Source organism: Corvus cornix, chromosome 6 (assembly GCF_000738735.6).
Source record: "Corvus cornix cornix isolate S_Up_H32 chromosome 6, ASM73873v5, whole genome shotgun sequence".
Lineage (NCBI taxonomy): Eukaryota > Metazoa > Chordata > Aves > Passeriformes > Corvidae > Corvus > Corvus cornix.
The window spans coordinates 388212-407416 of NC_046336.1; the positions used below are offsets into that span (position 1 = coordinate 388212).

The 19205-nt window shown below is 48.3% G+C and overlaps 1 protein-coding gene across 4 annotated transcripts in view; it reads right to left on the bottom strand.

Annotated features, from left to right (window-relative positions):
• INPP5A (inositol polyphosphate-5-phosphatase A) overlaps positions 1-15754 on the bottom strand; it is a 193120-nt gene extending 177366 nt beyond the window's left edge. For 3 of the 4 annotated variants that reach the window (XM_039553867.1, XM_039553866.1, XM_039553870.1), the window contains exon 1: positions 15637-15753. In XM_039553867.1, the coding sequence (XP_039409801.1) occupies positions 15637-15711 (75 nt within the window). In that variant the 5' untranslated portion in view covers positions 15712-15753. Of the gene's footprint in view, positions 1-15636 lie in introns of all 4 variants that reach the window. The other variant, XM_039553869.1, reaches the window with a different exon arrangement.
• Positions 15755-19205: the final 3451 nt, after the last annotated feature.

Consider the following 19205-nt stretch of genomic DNA (forward strand, 5'->3'; position numbering starts at 1 on the left):
CAAATATCAGGCAGTCTGGAAAAAGGACACTTCAGAGAACTGTGCCTCTCAAGTTTATCAGCACACCTGCTGGGCCAAAACCCCCCACCACAGCCATTTCCAGAGTCCCATGAGGAACACAGGCTTTTCGAGAACTGGTTCTTGCCATCCTTCACTTCCACCCGCAAACCCAGCTGCGTGCTGATCTCCTCTTCAGCCTCCCCGGCACTGAGCGAGGGCCGGAGGGGGAACACTGGACCCAGGCACCCAGCAGCACAGGAACTAAGGGGGGGCACAGCTGGCACATTAATTAATGTGCCAAACAAACAACGTGAGGAGCATGGTCACTTCGCTGATGGTGCAGCACTCCCTGAGGTAATCTCACCTCTATTCCTACTTACATTGATCGAGCAAAACCCAGCATCTTATGAGAAAGAGCAGCAAAGCTGTAGAGCAGGCTCTCTAAATCCAACCCACACACTCCCAGCAACAGGTACCTACAGCTCTACTCACACAGCAGTCACCCACTTGTCAGGTGCCCCAGACATTTAAACAATCTCTGTTAATGCCATGTCCTTTGGCATTTGCTTTGCATTTTTTTCCATAAGGTAAGACACTTGCTGTACTCCAGGTCCTGTATCAGGCACTGAATTTTAGGAAGGTTTTACAAACAGTTTGTTTTCCCAAATTGAGACCTCGTCTCCTTAGTACACGCTATCATTTGCAGTGCATTTGTACTGCCAATTGTACTAAGGGCTCTCCAGGTACCATAAGCTTAATTAATCACAAATACTAACTGAGCTCAGTGCAGTTGTTGCTCCTGTTTGAGATCCCTAAACAGCCAGCACATCTTGCAATATACTACAGAAATATTTATGCAACGTGGCTTCAGACAAGAGAATTTCCATTTTATCCATCTCTGAGGCACAAGCAATGATAAAAGGAGTAGAAAAGTACAAAACAGACAGAAGGGAGAACACTGCTCCAAGAAAACTCACTACCATGGAGACTGGGTTACCCTTTCAAACCCAGGAGAGGATTAAAAGGACCAAAGGGATTTACCACTTCTCTAATAACTCACTTGAAACACAGTTCACTGGGGCAGTATTTATTGCAACCTGTTTGCATCACATTTTCTTAAAGTTCATTATCAGAAGCCAGTCCCTTTCAAAATATACCAAAACCACACAACCCAACCCCCCAAAACAAAACAATAAAAACACCACCATCACAAAAAAACAAACAAAAAACCACCAAAGAAACAAAGACCACACAACCAACTAACTGCAGTTCTAAACTCTGGAGATAAATCCAGCTGGAGCACACCCAAAGGCATGGGCACAGTGCTGCGGCAAAAGGCACGGATGGACAAACGCTGGGTGCCGAGGGAGAGAGCAGTGCTGGGGTCAGGGCTGCTTCTACACATCTCAGGCCATTGCAGCACACCCCACCGTCAGTCCCAGCCACACTGACCACAACAGGAACCAGAACAAAAAAACCCCTGCAACTCAGTGTCTTCTGTACTGAAGAGGTCCATAGTAGTTAATCCAGACTGTTTCAATAGCTCTACCAACCATCTTAAGCTACAAGGTGAGCAGCCTTTCCAGCTATTTTTTATGTCTTACCATAAGCTTACTTTATTATAAAGGCCAATTTGCCTGTAGATCCCTTGGTTCAGGGATCAGAGGGAAAATGTTACAGACTCACAAGAACTGGGGCAAATTCAAGCACCACAATGAAGCAGACGATCCATCCACTTCACCCTCTGCCTTCGGAGGAAGCCAAGCAGTGCATCACCTTCCCAGGAACATGCAAGGGCCACAGCTCCATGAAAAGGCCAGTAACTCCAGAGTAGGCTGAGCTGTGAACAGAGCTTTGATCCAAAGGTCTCAGTACTGCAAACACAATACTCAAACCAGCATCTTCCCTGAGAGAAAGAATTGAGTGCTTTGGGAAGAATGCAGCTTCTACTCTCTCTTCTCAGAGATCTAACATCTATTTCCAAAATGCATTAAAGAATGCCACTTGAATTCATGGTTACTTAAATTATTTGAAAAAAGCACCCATTTGTCTCCCATGGCAAGCCACAGCTAGTGTTTAGAGACAGACAGAAAACTCAAATGAAGTAAATTCCCCTATTCCAAATGGGGTTTTGGCAAATCTACCTATTGTATTTTCAAATTGTGATTTGTTTATGCTCTAGAGAAGAAACACTTGCACAATCCACAGATATTTTACAGGAGAAGGGCTTATACTTACAGTGACATACCTCAGGTTGGGCACACAACAGAAAGGGACACACTGCCCTGGAATATCAGGAAAATAGCACAGGCAGACAGCGAGTACCTCTCCTCTACGAGCACTGACACTGTACACCTCCTATTCTTTACCTTATAATATGTACTAAATACCCTTTTTAAGCAGGAACATGCATGAAAAATGGAACAGAGCACATGGAATAGTCTAATAAGCTGTCTTTGTGAATGTCACATTTCAAAAACACTGGAAATTTCCACTTTAACAAACAACTTTGTATGCTTTCTGACTTTTTATATGCCCATTTAATGAGAACTTCCATTTTCTTAAAGTTCTTCATGGATTTAATTAAGAGATTTTGGAAGAAGTGCTGTGAAGACAAAGTAAGAATTTCAGTTCTGCCAAGGTCTCAGGAAAACACCTCACATTTTTCAATTAATTAAAATACTACTGAACCTTCGGAAAAAGCTGAGCAGTTGGAAGTATCTCCCTCTAGATATGATGCAAGGTGTGATGCAAGGAAGTGTCAGTATGTGCACGTTTCAAGCAAATGTAGTTAAAGTGCTGTCTAACATATTCTCCAGGATATGTTAGACAGAAGGAGCTCTAAAGAACACAGTAACATAACCCAAGCATTTCCAGACTCCTCAGCAAAGCCAGCTTTTCACTACTGCTGAGATTCACCATTGGCTTATTCTTGTATTTGGAAGAAAAACCAGTAACAACCTTCCTGCCAAGCATGAGGCTACATAACATTCACTTTTAACTGTCTGAGGATTTGGGAGTTTGGGGATTTGCTTGGGGTTTTTTCCTGGTTGGGTTTTATTTGTTTGGGGTTTTTTTAAACTTTTTTTAAACAACTGTCTCTTATCCAGGATATACATTAATATTTCAGTATTTGTGTGACATCCCAGGGAGATGGCAGTGATTCTGGATAAGGGCCCTGTTCATCCTCTTCTGCTCCAGTCCTTGTTCCCATTTCTGGACCCCACTGCAGGGGTGAACCTAAAAGTTGCAAACTATTCAAAACTGAGCAGCTCTTGTGCATTTACAGTGTGTGGCACAAAGGGGTCTCTCCATTTCTAGGACACGACCCTACACAGGTTTTCAGGATAAGCCCATGCCCAGCACCTCGAGCAGCAGATGAGACCAAGACTCCTCCAACAAAGAACTCGCACAGCTGCAAAGCTGCTTTCTGTTTGCAGAGAGGGAATGGGGAGATGGACAGACAACACTGTCGATATCCACGGCCTCAAGAGACTCCACCAGCCTCGCCTTCTTCCGTGACCCATCCAGAGCACCGTGAGACCTGCCTTATCGACTTGTGCCATCCCCTGCTCCAGCAGGGCCACTTGCTCCCCAAGAAACCACCCGCGAGCCACGGCCCCACCGCCCTGTCCCCAGCGGAGCGCCGGGTCCCCAGCAGCACCCCAGCACAGCAGGGAGGAGCACGGAGAGAGCCAGCCCCGGGCCTCAGCTGGGGGTTAGGCAACGCCGCTAAGCCGGCGGGAGTCACCGCGGAGCTCAGGTCTGGAATTCCCGGCAGAGGGAAGGGTCCGAACCCGCCCTGCTGCTGGCATTCCCACCGCGGCGGGCGAGCCCGGTCCTGCTGAGCCAGCGAGCCAAGCCCCGGCCCTGCGGCTGCCCCTCGGACACGCCGGCCCTTGGCCACCAGGCCACGGACAGCTTCCCAGTGCTGGCAGAAGCGCCAGCTGTGCCAGGTGAACGACTCCAAACGTAAACAGCAGCTCTCTGTGCTGTACATGACACGGGGATTGAACAAAAACGTAAACACAAGAGGAATACTTTTTTTTTCTGTCCTATGACTTTTCCCGGTTCTCAGCACAGTTGTTTGGACCAATCATGCTTCAAGCAAAAAACCAGCAATGCTGCAAACACGGGAGTAGATAGAAAAGCAACATACAAGCATAGCAGCCTCTCTGCTATTGAATCACTTCCCACCTCATGCCTCTGCTGCAGGTTCATTTTGGGTAAATATCACATTAGCTGCTAGTAAACCCTGCAGATCCACTGCCCTTACTGTCTCAGGCACTTGAAATGGTCTTCTGGCTCTTTCCCACTTCTGAAGTAACTGGGAACAGTGTATTTATTTGCTACTGAAATGTCAACAGAAAAGCAAACAAACAAAACCCACCAGAGCTGCAAGCCTGACTTGGAGATTCCAGTTCCCACACACTAAGAGGGTATGAGGAAGTTTTCACAAGATTTAGAGACTTTATAAGCTGACAGACAACATGCATGGTTTTCCTCCAATTTTCAGGAAAGCATGCACACGTTCCAGTTCCTGGACCAGTCACTCGGCAAAGCATCTGGAAATGGTCTACACTGATAACAGAAATGCAGATAAAAAGGAAAGAGGATTTGCCACAAAATGTTGAACAGAGAAGTATGCTGTCATCCCTAGCAAGTGCTGGGAAGCAAAGGGCAATGGCATCAGCAACAAAAATAAAACCAAGGAAAAAATGTATAATGTCTGGCTACAGAGTCACTAAATGTGACGGAGTTCTGGAGGTCCACCTCCCTGCTCAAGCAAAGTCTCCCAAGAGTCAGGTGCTCAGGGCCTTGTCCAGATGGCTTCCAAGTACCTCCAATGATGGAGGTGCCACCACCTCTCTGGCATTTCCTTATGAACCTTTCTTGCACTGCTCTGGATGTAGCAGTTTCTACCTTTATCTGTTCAACATGGACTTTCATTATACAACACTGAATGTTCACAGAAGTTCATTATTTTTAAGAAACACAACCAAGCCTTGCATTGAAATTCACCTACTTATCAAGGATATCTCCCTTCACCTGACACAATTCTGTCTTCATCCATCCTGGGATATAATTTTCTGTTCACACACTTCAGTGACACTATAATGATAGTAACAGCCTACACGAACAAGTAGATCCACACAACATTCATATAATTTAGGAAAAAGTGGGAAAGGAACTGCAGATCTTTCTTTGTTGAGATAAGCAAAAGGTGCACAATGGTCACAAATAACAAATACTTTAATATTTAGTAAGGACAGCTGAAGAGAAAAGGGCTTGTTCCTTTTTGCTTAAAGGCTGTCCCACAAAACAAATGAGAACTGGCTTCAGAGCCTGGTGAACAGTGGAGCCAGGATCAGGCCTGTCCTCCCAGCCCAGAAAAACAACACTGCCAGTTCATGAAAATAAACTTGTTTCAGCAGAAGATTTTTGGGTCACATCCAGTTCTCTGAAGTGAGTGGGTTGGTCCTATCATACTGTCCCCACCCAGTTCTTGACTCCTTCATGTGCCTGGCAGCATTTGAAGTTAAAAATAAATTTTAAAAAAATCCAAACAGTTTTTCAATTTCTTCCTCCAATAAAAAGCATGACAGGAATTCTAGATCAAAACTTTCACTTTGAACAGACAGTTTTAAAAAACATTTTGAATGGTGAGGTCAGGGACACAAACAGCCAACACTTTTGTCAAAGGGAACCTTCTTTGTGCAAGTCTGCTGCAGTGCTGGACCAAATGACAGCTGTCTTCCCGAGAGTGCACAGAAAGGTCTTCACTGCCCAGAGAGTCCTTAAATAAAAATTCTGAAGTGATTAAAACAGAGCCAATGCTGGCTGATGGTACTTCATGAGTACAGACTTTCCTCAAGTGATTTTTGTACTATTTCTTTTCCTATTCACTTGACACACAAAGTTCAGCATACAGTTCCTACAGGAAAACTAGTTTTGCTTTTCCAAAAGGATTGGTAAAGCCTCTAAACTTAGAGAGTTTGCCACACCAGGAAAACAAAAAACTTCAAAACAAGCTCCTATCACATCACTTTAAAAGATTTAATGAAAGAATTCAGAATTAGGTCCCACTCCCAATGCCTGTGTGCCTCTCACTGTTCACCCACTGCAGTGCCAAGAGTGCCACAAGCCCAGTACAGAGGTGCTCTAAAGAGTCCAGCCACTAATATGCACTGCCTTGCCAACACATTCAAGCATTCAAGGACAATTAAAAAAAAAAAATTCTTTTCAAGAATGCAGTGGAAAATGGAAAGTGAGGAGTGAACATGTAGAGGCAGCTCTACCTCGTGTGAAGTACAACAAACAGGTTTTGGATACTGCGTGTTCCCATGGCACCCAGTGCCTGTGATCGGCCGCTCCTGCGCTGTGGGAGTGAGGCCTCGTACCAAGAGCTGAACGTTCTGGAGAAGGTGACGTTATCTACATCCTGTAAACAGTCTCTGTGAGCCTCACCAAAGTGCAGACCCACACGGAGCATCTTCCTTGCTTTTACTTACTCCCATAACTAAAGAGAGCTGGTTTTGCTTTGAGCTTGTGCAAGCCAAGAACCTCTTGTTAAGCAGAAGGCTCACACATCTCAGATGATCTGAGCCTTTGTTTTGCCAGGAGCTTCTCCAGTAACCCAAGGTGGTGCATGCCCATACAGGCTGTGCTGCAGTCCATATGAGGTGCTCCTCTGTCTTTCTTGAGCCAAGGCTGAAGGAACAAGCCATTGCTGTGGCTCTCACCCATGGCCTAAGAGGAACAGTGCATGGCTTCCAGATGCAAACCAGCCCAAATCAACATTTTTTTCCTTCTGCCTTCAAAGACTGACCACAAGTAGGATGTGAGCAAATGCCATGCTTCCAGTGCTTCTGGAGCTGTCAGTGATCTGCAAGGAGCAGGTAACCCCAGACCATGGACAGTGGAGAGCAAAGCCCAGACCATGGATGGTGGGAGCCGGCAGGCTGGCTGTGGCCTCAAGCATAGACAGGAAGTGGGCAAACACAAAACCACGTGTTCGGCTTAGAAACAAGAGCTTGTGTGTGAGAGAGGTCAGGATTTTTTCTCCTTCACCCACATGTTATCCAAAAGGTCTGGCTGGGCAGAACCCCTGGCTGGCCTCTGCCCAGGGCAGGCAGCCCTGCACACCATGCATCACCCATCGCCTTCTTTTTGGCTCTGCTACAATTTGGTGCGACACTAAAGCCTTTCCTGACTAGATCTTCTGGCTGTGAACTGTATTAAAAAATAAACCAAGGTGAAATCAGGGAAAAGAAGAAGAGACAAAAAAGACAGGGACAGGAGAATTTGGCAAGGAATATAGGTGGGACAGCTTTTCACCAACTTGGGAAACAGTACAAGGAAAGATCAGAAGCTGTTTTACTGCAGACAAAGCAAAACCTGAAGGGACAATCCTTCCAGTCACAAACCACAAGCAAAAGAAAAGCTCTCCATGTTGCACCTTGCCACTTGTAACCACATCCCTGAGCCATGGGTCCCCACCTCGAATTACAGCCCAGAGGTCTCAGCTGCAGTGCAGTGTGATAAACACCCAGGTGTCAGTGACGGTCACACCCCCTAAGAGCTGCTGGAAACAAACCTAAGGTACCTACACCACGAGAGAAGAAAACCTGTGACAACACCACAGGTTAATTGCTTTCCTTAGCTTTAATGTTCTGCTTTCAAGGATATCATCTGTTACAGCTGGCTGACTCATGAAGATGAGTGCTTAACAACTTGAAGACATTAATGAAAACCATCAATTATATCTGACTTCAAATATCATACAAGAACAATGAACACTTTCGTTTGCTTCAGTAAATGCTTTAACTTCAAGCTTTGCCAATAACAGGAAAAGTGTTAGAAAATAAAGTGATTAAATAAAATTTTTACATTTTCAAATGATGTACAAATACTGATACTAGTGCTAAGAGTGTTGAATAACTACTACACACCATTGGAAGAAAAGAAGCAAAAGTAGCATTTTACTTTTAAAACTCTCTCTTCCCCAGAATGATGATTATTGTGTTTAATGTGACCTTCTCCACAATATAAAAAATAACACATTTCCATGGAAATTTCAGCAGGGGAAGATGCCACTGCAGTAATAGAGATGCCAAAAGGATGCCAAAGGACTCTGACAGGCCATTCAAGCAGCCACTGAGGTCAGAAAATCCTATTTTCCTGTGACCACTTCCTGTTCTCCACTAAGAGGGTGAAACAAGATGATTAGAGAATATCAAATAAAGTATTAACCTACTCTAACACAGATGTATTTTGAGAGTTTCCACATACTAAAAGCACACAACTAGCTTGCAGTCACACCTGTCTGCCTGACTTTTTTTTTTTTTTTTCCCCTCCAATTTAAGGTAAGAGTTTAGGGGCGGAGGACAAAGCAAAGCTACAGACAAAGTGGCTGATCCTCTGCAGGGTGGTGGAAGAGACATCTTCCAGAGCCACACTTAAAGCCAGTTTGTCTTCCAAGGTAGTTCAGTCACTTGATTTCCTCTTCCCGCTAGGATGCCAAGGCACAGCGTGCCCATGGTGGAGAGGAAACTGAGTTTAACCCGTGGGATCTCCTCTTCAACAGAGGAAAGAGTGTGTTCAGGACAGCCACACTCACCTTCCTGATGGCGTACAAGGCACCCACAAAACTACAAATCAAAAAGACTCCTTTAAGTGACTCGCTTCAAATCATAAATGAGGAGTAAGGGGAGAGCTTCCAGAAGGAGGTGAGTACACATGATACCAGAAAGGGAAAGAAAGTGTCTGAGGTAAAAAGAAGAAATACATTAGTGAGGGTAGAAGATATAAACAGTATGATGAAATAAATAATAGAAAAGGGGAAACAGAAATAGTAAGTAAAAACCAGATCAGCTTTTTATGTAAATCACGAAATTTGAGGGCTTGACTGGTAGTCTTTGAAGTCAAATTTTGTGGTAAGAAAATTGATGATGAGAACTTTGGAACAGAACAAAATCTTTACAATATGGCCTAGAGCTTGTCCAAGCTAAAAAACTATCAGATCTGCATGTAAAGCTTTCTTCCTATGGTATCCTATTCATATTGCATAGTATCATATTCAAATATGAAATAAAATAGGAACAAAGTCCTTTTAAACAATCACACTGATACAGTGGTGATTTGTGGAAACCCAACAAGCTGCAAAATGCCAACTCTACTGCTATAAAACCACATTAAAAGAAAGGTGTGATTATAATGCACTTTGCCACTATTACCTCCTCATGTTCCATGTGCTCCTGTTGTCAGTGATAGCACTTAATCACAAGGAAAGAAAAGATTGTCTATAAGATAAGCCTCTGAGCATCCTCCTTAAAGGAGGCTAAACACTGTACCAGCTCTTAATGGAAACTCTTTTGCTCAGAAAACTGTAAAACTATCTGCTAAAGAAAAGAAGTGCTGGGTTTTTGCTAAAGAAAAAAGTAGATTTTTTTAAGCATACAACTCCATCTTGGAGGAAACCTCCACCCTCTGTGCTGCCTGTACTGTTACTGTTCCAGTCATCTTCAGTAAATTAGAGCTTTAAATTTACAAGTACATGGATGCACAATAACGTGCCACTGCTTTATTGCATGTCTGCTTTAGGTCTTGCTCCTCATTTATATTTAAAAGAGGACTTTGCTCTGCAGTTCATACTCAACTCTCAGTACAGCTCAGGGGCTGAAGGGGAAGGGCTGCTGATGAGCAGGACACTCACAGCCTTCACATGGGAAGTGCTGGAGATGGGGATGTTCTGCGGGGGGGCACTGGTCACCAGTAACCCCCCAGCACACACTGATATGTGTCCTTAGCCTACCCTAGGCGTGCCAAGAGCTGGGTTACTTAGAGCTGACACTCAGGGAGCCGTAAATCAGGACAAGTATTCAGCTCCTCTCCGAGCAGGCTGTGAGGGATTGACACTGACCTTGTCAAACCACACAGCTGCGAGCACATCACCCGCTGTGCACGTCTGACACCATCACCCACCAAAGACCAAACAAAGGAGGAGTTACTAACGGGTACCACTCCTCAGACAGCCTACAGCTGTGTCAAAGCACATGCACCAGCACCTGCTTCTTGTCCCGAGACACCTGCAAAAAGCACCTCTGTAACACAGGCCAGCTTGGGCACTGCTGCTGGTGCAGCTCCACCGTATGGCCCAAGCCCACCAGCTGCCCACACACACATCCCTCAGCTCATCCCCCAGCGCAAAATACAAGCAGCAGTGAATTTTCAAACCAAAATCCCTTTTCACAGCATCATACTAAGAAGGGCACACAAAGCCAGGGCTATTCTGCAGCCAGGTCTACCTCAAAATTTCCCCTTCTGCACAGGGAGTTTAGAATGGAGTAAAACAAGAAAGCCTCCTAAAATACAACATAAACATGAGTATGGTAGAAACTGTAAGAAAAACTTTTGAGATTCTGCCATAGAAAACCAAACAAACAGAAGGCAGCAACAATACTTAAGAAATTAACAAGGCCACTCCCACAACAAAAAAACACCAGAAAGAAGACACCAAAACAACCAGAAACTGCAAAGCACAGAGTCAGATAAAGAGAAGTTGGAGACTACTTATTTCTACAGTTCCCATCATAAAGAACATTGAAAAATACTTTTCCTATTATAAATACTATGTTATTGCTCAAAAGTACATAGCCCTCAAACCCAAGTCTGAGCTGTGAGCGCACAATCTTGCGGCATCAAAGAGAGCAAGACAATAACCCCCCAAGTCTGGAGCCCTTGGGAGCCAGCCAAAGTGCTCAGTGCCAAGCTCAGCCCTGGCAGGCTCCAGCCTGCCAGATCCCCCTGGCCATAGCCCCAGCTCCCACTGAACTTTGGGCAGCACAGCGACAGGAGTATGGACCCACTGGCAAAGACGGGCCAGGACTCTTCTCCCACCAGCCTCTCCCCTCTTCCTCAGTTCTGCTGCTCTTGCCCTCACCTGGCTAGAACACAAGCCCAGGCTCCCCACTCCCTCCCTGCCAGCTGCCAATCCAGCACACCTGCGGGAATGCTCCCACACACTGAAACAACCCGAGAAACATCACTCTTACCTGGACAGGTTGGGTTAGTTTGATCTTCCACTCCAGATAACATCAACACTGCCTGACCATAAGGATGGGTTAAGTGTTTCTCAGCAGTGAAATCAAGAGTTTCTTTTAAAAAGCCACAATGAATCAAACATTACCTTTCACTCAATCTCATAGCTGTGATTTGAAGAGAGCATGCCTTGAATTGAAACATGCTAGTCTTAATGCTTATTTAGAAATCAAACCCGAACTAATACATTTCCCATCCTACCACACTCAAAACATTCCACAAAATACAAACAATTATTCATGGGGGGAAAAAAATAGAAGAAAACAAAATGAAAGCCAAAAAACCTCTTACAGTTATCAGCTAATACCAGCTAAATACACAGATGTCCAATACAAAAACAAATCTACGCCCACTGCTTCAGAATCAGAAAATTAGGATCAGACACGATAAAGAGACACTACACTGTGATCACTACCCATCAGAAGGGCGGGCTGTTTTGAAAAATTATTATGGGAACTACTTCTACTTCAAATTCAATTGACAGACTTCAGCTTTTAACAGAAGTAAAGAATATTTCAAGTTCATACTCAGAATTAAATAATAACTTTATTTATAATAGTACTACAAATGGGACTTAAAACAGGAAATTCCATCCCTGCCCTCTTTGTGTACTGTATGAAAAAGGGACACATTCACCCAAATGTGGATAGGTGAAGACCACCTTGGAATGTCCAAGGTTATTGCCCTACTATGGCACTGTCACATGAAGGTCAGTGTTCTGTAGAGTCAAAGAAAATAGGGGCACAGGTAGGGCAGTAATGCTGTTAGTCATTTAAAATCATGGGTTATCAGCCCCATACAGCAATTTCCTGGCACACTTCTCCCCTCCTTCTCTTTTAAGCTAATAAAATAACATGTTCTGGTTAACTTTTACCTACCTTGTCATCATTGCACTTCTATTCTGACTAAACCTGTCCTGAGAATTTAAGAATTACAAACATCTAGTGTATAAAGATGGAAGGGTTTCAGAAGCTCCAACCTGATTTAGGCTCATACATTCCAATTTCAAAGATAAGTGGAACAAATGAACTATTTTCCAACCCAGGGAGAAATGTCGGAACCTGTACAGCTAAGTCTGCTGGGCATATTGTAAATCCTTTCCCTAAAGATCTACATGGAGACACTAAACCACTGTTAAAGTCACCTAAAACTGACACTGAGTAAGACATGATTTTCAGGTGTGAGCACCAAGGTGGTTTTTCAGTGTTTGTGCCTGCACCCAGATGAACACACAGCACACAGTAACAAAACTTCTGGCACAGCCGTGACAACTGAATTGCAAAGATCTCCAGCTGCCTCCCAGCAGCAGAAGCAGCCACAGCTCCTGTGCTGCACTGGCCATGAGACGCGTGTGGTGAGGGAAGCTTTCTCCACACAGCCTCCCCTCGCCTGCTGCTCACACCCCACTCCCAGGTGTCTGTCACAGGGGAAAACAAGCAGCACTCAGTCGTTTTAAATCAACTGAACAGAATGAAGGGGATATAGCAGACTGGGAAAAAACCTCAGGACATTAATTAAATCCCTGTACAGCAAAAGCAGTGCAGTGCAGTGCCAGGCAGATGGATTCTGTGCCTACCACAGCCCTCAGCTCATTCCAAGGTACATGTGAAATGTTGTCAATGCAGCTAGAGGAAGCAAAGGAAGCAAGGAATTGGGGAGGGAGAGAAAGAGGAAGAGGATGGGATCACAGGTTTGGGTTGGAAGGGACTTTTAAAGATCATCTAGTTGAATTCCCCTGCCATGGGCAGCAGCATCAGAAGAGGGCAAAAAGAGAAAGAGTGACTCATGGGTAGCCTGAACTCCATCCTTTGTTACTGTGTATACTGTGATAAAACCAGGAAGAGATTCTATAGCAAGAAAAGCATTAAATGCTTAAGTAAACACAAAGGTAACAAAAATCATACACATTCATATTCACGAGATGCACATGTTCATGTAACTTGGAAGAATATTTGAAGATCTAACACTCCATTAATGTTTTTAATGAAGCAGCAAAACTACTAGAGGAATGAAATGAACCCAGCTCAGTCCCTCTTCACTTTTCCATGTTTATTCATGAGCTCCCAGGTCACCACTGCAACAGGTAATTAGTGAATGGGGATAGCTGGCAGGAACAAACCCGTGTGTTATCATAACCTGCTTCTGGCAATCGGAGAGCAAAAAAAAGCAATCTTCCCTTCTTTGCAAAAGTACAGCAGGTCAGCAACACCAGTGATCTAGGAAAGACTGTCCCCACCCAGGCAAACCTGCCTACCAAAGGCATTTTAAGCTATAAAATGCTGGTCCCAAGAGCATTTGCACACACAAGCAAACAGTGCTCACACAAAATACACATGAAGTGCAAATCACGCTGCTGCCACACAGCACCACTCAGGCTGCTGGGAGCACACAGAGACGGGGCAGTGCAGAGCCATCACAGGGGTTTGCTGGTGGAAGGGGGGCAGGAGTCCCACCCTGCAGGGCCCCCCATCCCCAGAGCCCCCTGCCCAGACCCAGCCTGCCAACAGCAGCCGCCTACATGGGCGCCTGCCCTGGAGCTCCTGAATGTTTTCCAGAGGGCTCTGGCCCACAGCAGATGGGATCCCAGAACAAGAGCCAGCAGGACTGTGTGAGTGCGGGATACCTGCCCTGGCTATCCCATCTGCTCAGCGTTCCTGCACTGCCTTGTGACAGCACACACCATAACACTACCTCGAGGTCAGGCAACATCTGACTAAGAGTGCAGTGTTTAATTAAAATATATATTTCCCACTGAAATCAGAAATAGAAAACATGAGTTAAAGGAATGGGAAGTGGTTTTCCAGCCCAGCTCTGGCACAGTCTATCAAAGCAAGTCCTTGTTCAGGACTGAAATCATTCCAGGTCACAGCAAAGAAACATATTCCTCGACTGCATAGGAAGGGCCCAGCAAGCAGAAGCAGCCACTGACAGCTCCCACACACAACTCAAGAGCCAAATCCCCAAACCCAGTTAGTGTCACCTTTCCTGTACCCAAACTGCACTAATGTAACTCCAGAAGCTTGGCCAGGCAGCCACCAGTCCCAACTCCAACAGCCACACACCAGGACCACAACCACAGATGTTCAGAGCAGTCTGTCAGTTTCCCACCCTGCAGTGAAACTGATCCAAACGAGCTCGGTCTGGTTGCTGTAGAAAACTAAATTTTTCATGGCAAGGCAGTTGCTCGCTAGAACTGAAGCGCGTTTCCTCCGGTACAGCAAACGCTGCACAGGGAGCACGCTACAGGAACGCCCGGAGCCGCAAATACCAACCAGGAACAACCAGGAAATGGCTGGGTCTGACAGCCAGGGATTCCTGCACTGACAGTGCTCTGAAGAGCCTGCTCTTATCAAAGCACAAGAGCACTTGGAGTTGCAGGGCTCATATGGATGGCAAGCTCGGTGACACAGAGGTGTCTTCACCCCTCGGCTCCAGCCATGGAGTAGGAAAAAGGCAGGAACCCCACTGAACACACCGGCATCACTCACACATAGATGCTGTGTGTGCCCAAGGCCACAACCATGACAATTACTATGAAATGAGCATTTTCACAGTGTTCATTTAATACAAAGTGGCATGTTTAAGTGTAAAACTAACTATGGTGATAACTGTAGAAGTTTACTTAACTTGAAGAAAAGATGAACTGCATCCTTTGACTACAGCTGTTACGATCAAAGTGTGAACTTCAGAACAGCCTTTAAAGTGATGAAAAAGCAAAGCAGACTTTGAAGACCAGACAAAAAAACTCCTCGGTTACTGCATTTCGGGGCTCTGTGCATTGGGCTTAGAGCAAAGCCCGTTGTAAGACACAGCAAGAACACACAGCACAAGCCTGGACCCAATTCCATGCCAGATGCGTATTACTTTGTAACTAGCAAACCCCTGGACATGCTCCCCTCGGGCTGTGGGACGTGCCGGCATTGCTCGGGCCCAGGGGGGCTTTGCTGCTGGTTTCAGCGGCTCTCGGGGGTCAGTCTCCGGGGTGCGGGAGCCCAGCGATAGTCATCGACATCTGCCTTCATTCACGCACCGAACCGAGCGTTCCTCCCTCTGCTCGCTTGTGCCAGCTGCGGCTCTCGCCTTATTTGCAGCGATAAGAAACGTTCCCGAGGTTTGCCCGAACACACTACGCCGAACAGAAATTACGCTGCATTTTCGTGTCACACCGTGCCGGCAGCCGGGGAGAAGCGCCCGGAGGCGGGCAGGGCGCTTCGGGGGGCTCCGCCGCTCCCCCAGGAAGCTCCCGGACACTGCGGACGGTGTTACACGGCGACCACCTTGGGCCAGGGACACGGCACCGGCGTTCCCCGTCGCCCCGCTCCTGGCGCTCCCACGGCTGCGCCGCCGCCCCGCGCCCCAGCCCTCGCTCCAGCAGAGCCGTCCCACCCCGGGAAGCGCCAGGACACGGCCGGGACGGCCGCCGGGCCCCCCTGCGCCACCGGCACCCGCGCTCGGGGCGGCAGCGCGGGGGGCGGGCGGCGCCGGGACCGGCGGCCCGCGAAGCCCCCAGCTCCCCCCGGTGCCCGCGGTACTTACGTCGTCAAAGAGGGACCCGACGTTGGCGGTGACCAGGAGCACCCCGGCGCCGGCCGCGGCCGCCTTCCCCGCCATGGCGCGGGCGGAAGCGCGGCCGGGAGCGGCGGCGCTGCGGGGAGCCCGGGGGCGGGCGCGGGGCGCTGCGGCGAGCGGGGCGCCGGGCCCGCCCCGTCAGCGCAGCGAGAGCTCCCGGTGCAGGCAGCCCGCGAACATCCGCGCCCTGCGGGGCCGCGGCTCAGCGCTCGCCCGCCGCCGCGCTGCTGCTGCTGCCGGGACGGCTCCCGCCGGCGGAGGCTGGCGCCGGGCCGCGGCGCATGGCAGGGCGGCGGTGCCGGCGGGGCGGTGCGGGGCTCGGCGGGGCCGGTGCCGGGGCGGGTCCGGGCGCTCCGCGGTGCCGCCGCCGCTCCCGGCTGTGCGGGCGGGCGGGCGCGCCGGGATAGCGCTCTGCGCGCGCGACGTCACGGCCGCCTCGCGCCGCTCTTAAAAGGGCAACGCCACCCGCGGCGGGGCGCGCACACGCAGCCGGCAGCGCTGTCCCGCGGCCCGGCTGTCCCCGCGGCGGGGGGACGCGGGCGGGCGCTGCTTGGCGCGGCGGCCGCTCCCCGAAGACCGCGCGGGGCCCTTGGGCCCCCACCTGCGAGCGGCGGCGCTGCCCTACCGGCGCCGGGGCGCGGGACGAGGCACGGCGGGGCGGGCGCTGCCTCCCGCGGGGGGCCGGCTCTCCAGGGCAACCGGGAGGTGTCCCCGGGGGCCCCCCGTGGGGATGGCGGCCGTAGCCCCGGCGGTGCCACCGCCCGAGCGAGGCTCGCGGGAAGCGGTGCCGGCACGGGGAAGGGCCCGGCGCAGCATCGCGATAGGGCTCTGTCGCAAGGGGACGACGAGGTGGTTGGCGATGCTGGACAAGCATCCCGGCGCTCGGCCCGGGAGCGAACAGCCCCGCGGAGGGCTGGGCTCTAGGGGTCCGTGCAGAGCCTGGGGGTGCCCCAGAGTCTTCCGCAGCTCACGGCAACCCCCGCTGCGGAAGGAACCTGCTCGGTAACTTTGCTAAAGAAACGTGAGAAATGACAGATAAGTCACTGCTGCTTTGCGTGAAACATCCCCTGTGACGGTCCGTGTCTCACTGATCGGAGCAAGGGACACGACGCGCGGAAAGCCCGTGCCCGAGCTGGCCGAGGGTCAGAGCGGGGGAACGCTGAGCTGATGGGCCAGTCCTCTCAAGTCTCCTCTGAGGCGAACTTTCTCAGGCAGGGATGCGACCGGAACGGCAAAAGCTCTGCCAGATCCTGAGCGCCGGCCTTCCTTGTCAGAAGGTACAAATTAAATGTACAATTAAATAAAAAATATATTGAAATTCTGGAATTCTGCCTCATCCATGGGATACTTGCTGACGTCCAGTGACCTGTGGCACACAGATAGATGCAATGCAGAGACACGGAACAGTGCTGGACTTCTCTGGAAAGTCTTGTCTAATGTTTTGTGCAGCTCCTGAGACAACTGTTGCATAAAGTTGCACTGTAGATAAGGTGATCTTATGTGGATGCAGCCATCAGAGCTGTCAAAAATGAGCTGATCCAAAACACTGTCCTGGTGTACCTTGTTATATTCACACACAAGGAAAAAGAAAATAAAATGGGGAAGGAACTTTTGCTGCTGCTGTGTTTTTGGCACAGTCTTACAGCTTTCGGCCAGCAGCGATTACATCAAAACCAGGGTATGCTGGAGGTAGCCGTGTCAGGTTACACCCAGCTGGAAAGGGATCCCAAGCCATATGGCATCCAGGTGAAAAGTTTGGCAGTGCTCAAGAACAGGAAAATAGAATGTAAAGAACCCAGCGAGGAATCGCTGCTGCGATGTGGAGGGACTCTGCCAATTGCTTTAGTAGAGGAAGTTCTACAGAGTGAGAGTATTGCGGCTGCACACGAGTAGAGCAAGTCCGACCAATGCCTGGGCTGATGGCTGTGAATCCCACACCTCCTGCAGAGACAGGAGTGGATAAAAGCTTAGAAAACAGGAACATAAAGTATCACAACATATATAAAGTGTTTTCAAGTGAGTTCCCAAGGGCTTTATCCAGCAAGGGATTATCATGGAAGCTGTTTCCAAAAGCAAGGGACGCTGAGCACTGAGTGAGGTGCAATGGTACCTGAGAGCAGTGGCTGTGTGTGGGGCAGCACAGGCCAGACAGAACATCCCACACCCCCACAGAGAAGCAAAGGGGACAGGACCAGCCCAGACATGTGGCCTGGGCAGCTCTGGCGGTGACCCATGGCAGGAAGGATTGAAGCTGGATTCTGGGTTGCTACAGGATCCAGTACAAACGTGATGGAAGATGGAGGGGAGGGGTAGAGGGGACATGAGCTGGTTTGCATTGGGCAATGCTGATACTTTGGTACCTGCTAAATTTGGATGAGCAAGATCTGTACCTGTGCTATGTGGGAAAAAAATAATTGGACAAATCCATTTGAATATGAAGTTTCCCTGTGGCAATGGAAGCGAGCAGTAAGTAGAAGTGCTCATAAAAGGTGAGGGCTGACTTACATGTCCTCACATGAATGTTAAACCTCAGTGGGTGCTGTAGAGCTGATGCTTTCCTCCACATACTGCAAAGGATAACTCTCAAGAGGAGATGGTACACTACAGTGGTGGGGAAATAGGAATAAGTATGAAAGTGACACTTCCCATCTGTTCAGTGAGCAGGAGCTGTGGCTGCCTCCAGCTGTGTCTGCACCAGCTCCAGCATTCCCAGCATGACCCTGAACTGAGTCCCACGGGCTCAAGGGTCAGAGGCAGGTCAGATATTTCTCTTCCTCCCCACACAGAGCTGGAGGGCAGTGGGAGCTGATCAGTGCATTACTGTGGGGAAAACACCACTACTGGCTAAGGTTGCTTCATGTTTCCTGTCACAGCTCCTCGTTTTCCAGTACTTAAAACCCAGACAGTGTAGTCTGAGTATTTCCAGTCTTGGTGCCTGCCTTGAATGCTAAGACTGAGCAAGAGAGCTCAAGAATCAGGTTAGTTTTTACAAAGTAGCTTTGCAACAATGAGGTAAAAATGGTCTTGAGGCTGAATTTTTCAAATCACCCTGAGGGTCAGATAAGTGCCCAACATCACTGTCTCCATGGATTTTTATTGCACAGCTTGGGAAACAATGTCACCGCTTGTAAAGGTGCCACAGAAGGTTGTCTTGTAGGCTTGGGATATTGTGTTTTTGACCCAAGTTGCAGTATTTTCACTGCTTTTCCTACTGAAATAAAACAGGAGCGTGGCAGCACCAGGCCAGTGCTTGGAGCTGCAGCTCCCTGTCCCTTGCGAAGGGATGACGGAGGGAGTGCTCACATGCCGGTTATGTAATCCCTCTATAATCGTGTGTGACTTACTTTCATCATTGCCTTTATGGCTCTACTAATTGGCTTATGCTTTTATTAGAAAGATCTTTATGAGGAGCTTTTTATGTGGGCAGGAATAACAGCAAAACCCCCAAATTACATCAGATTAACTTTTCAAACGCAATGTTGCGTTTTACTGTCTGAAAGCTCTTTTCTGACCCTGAAGGATGGATTCTGCTCTCC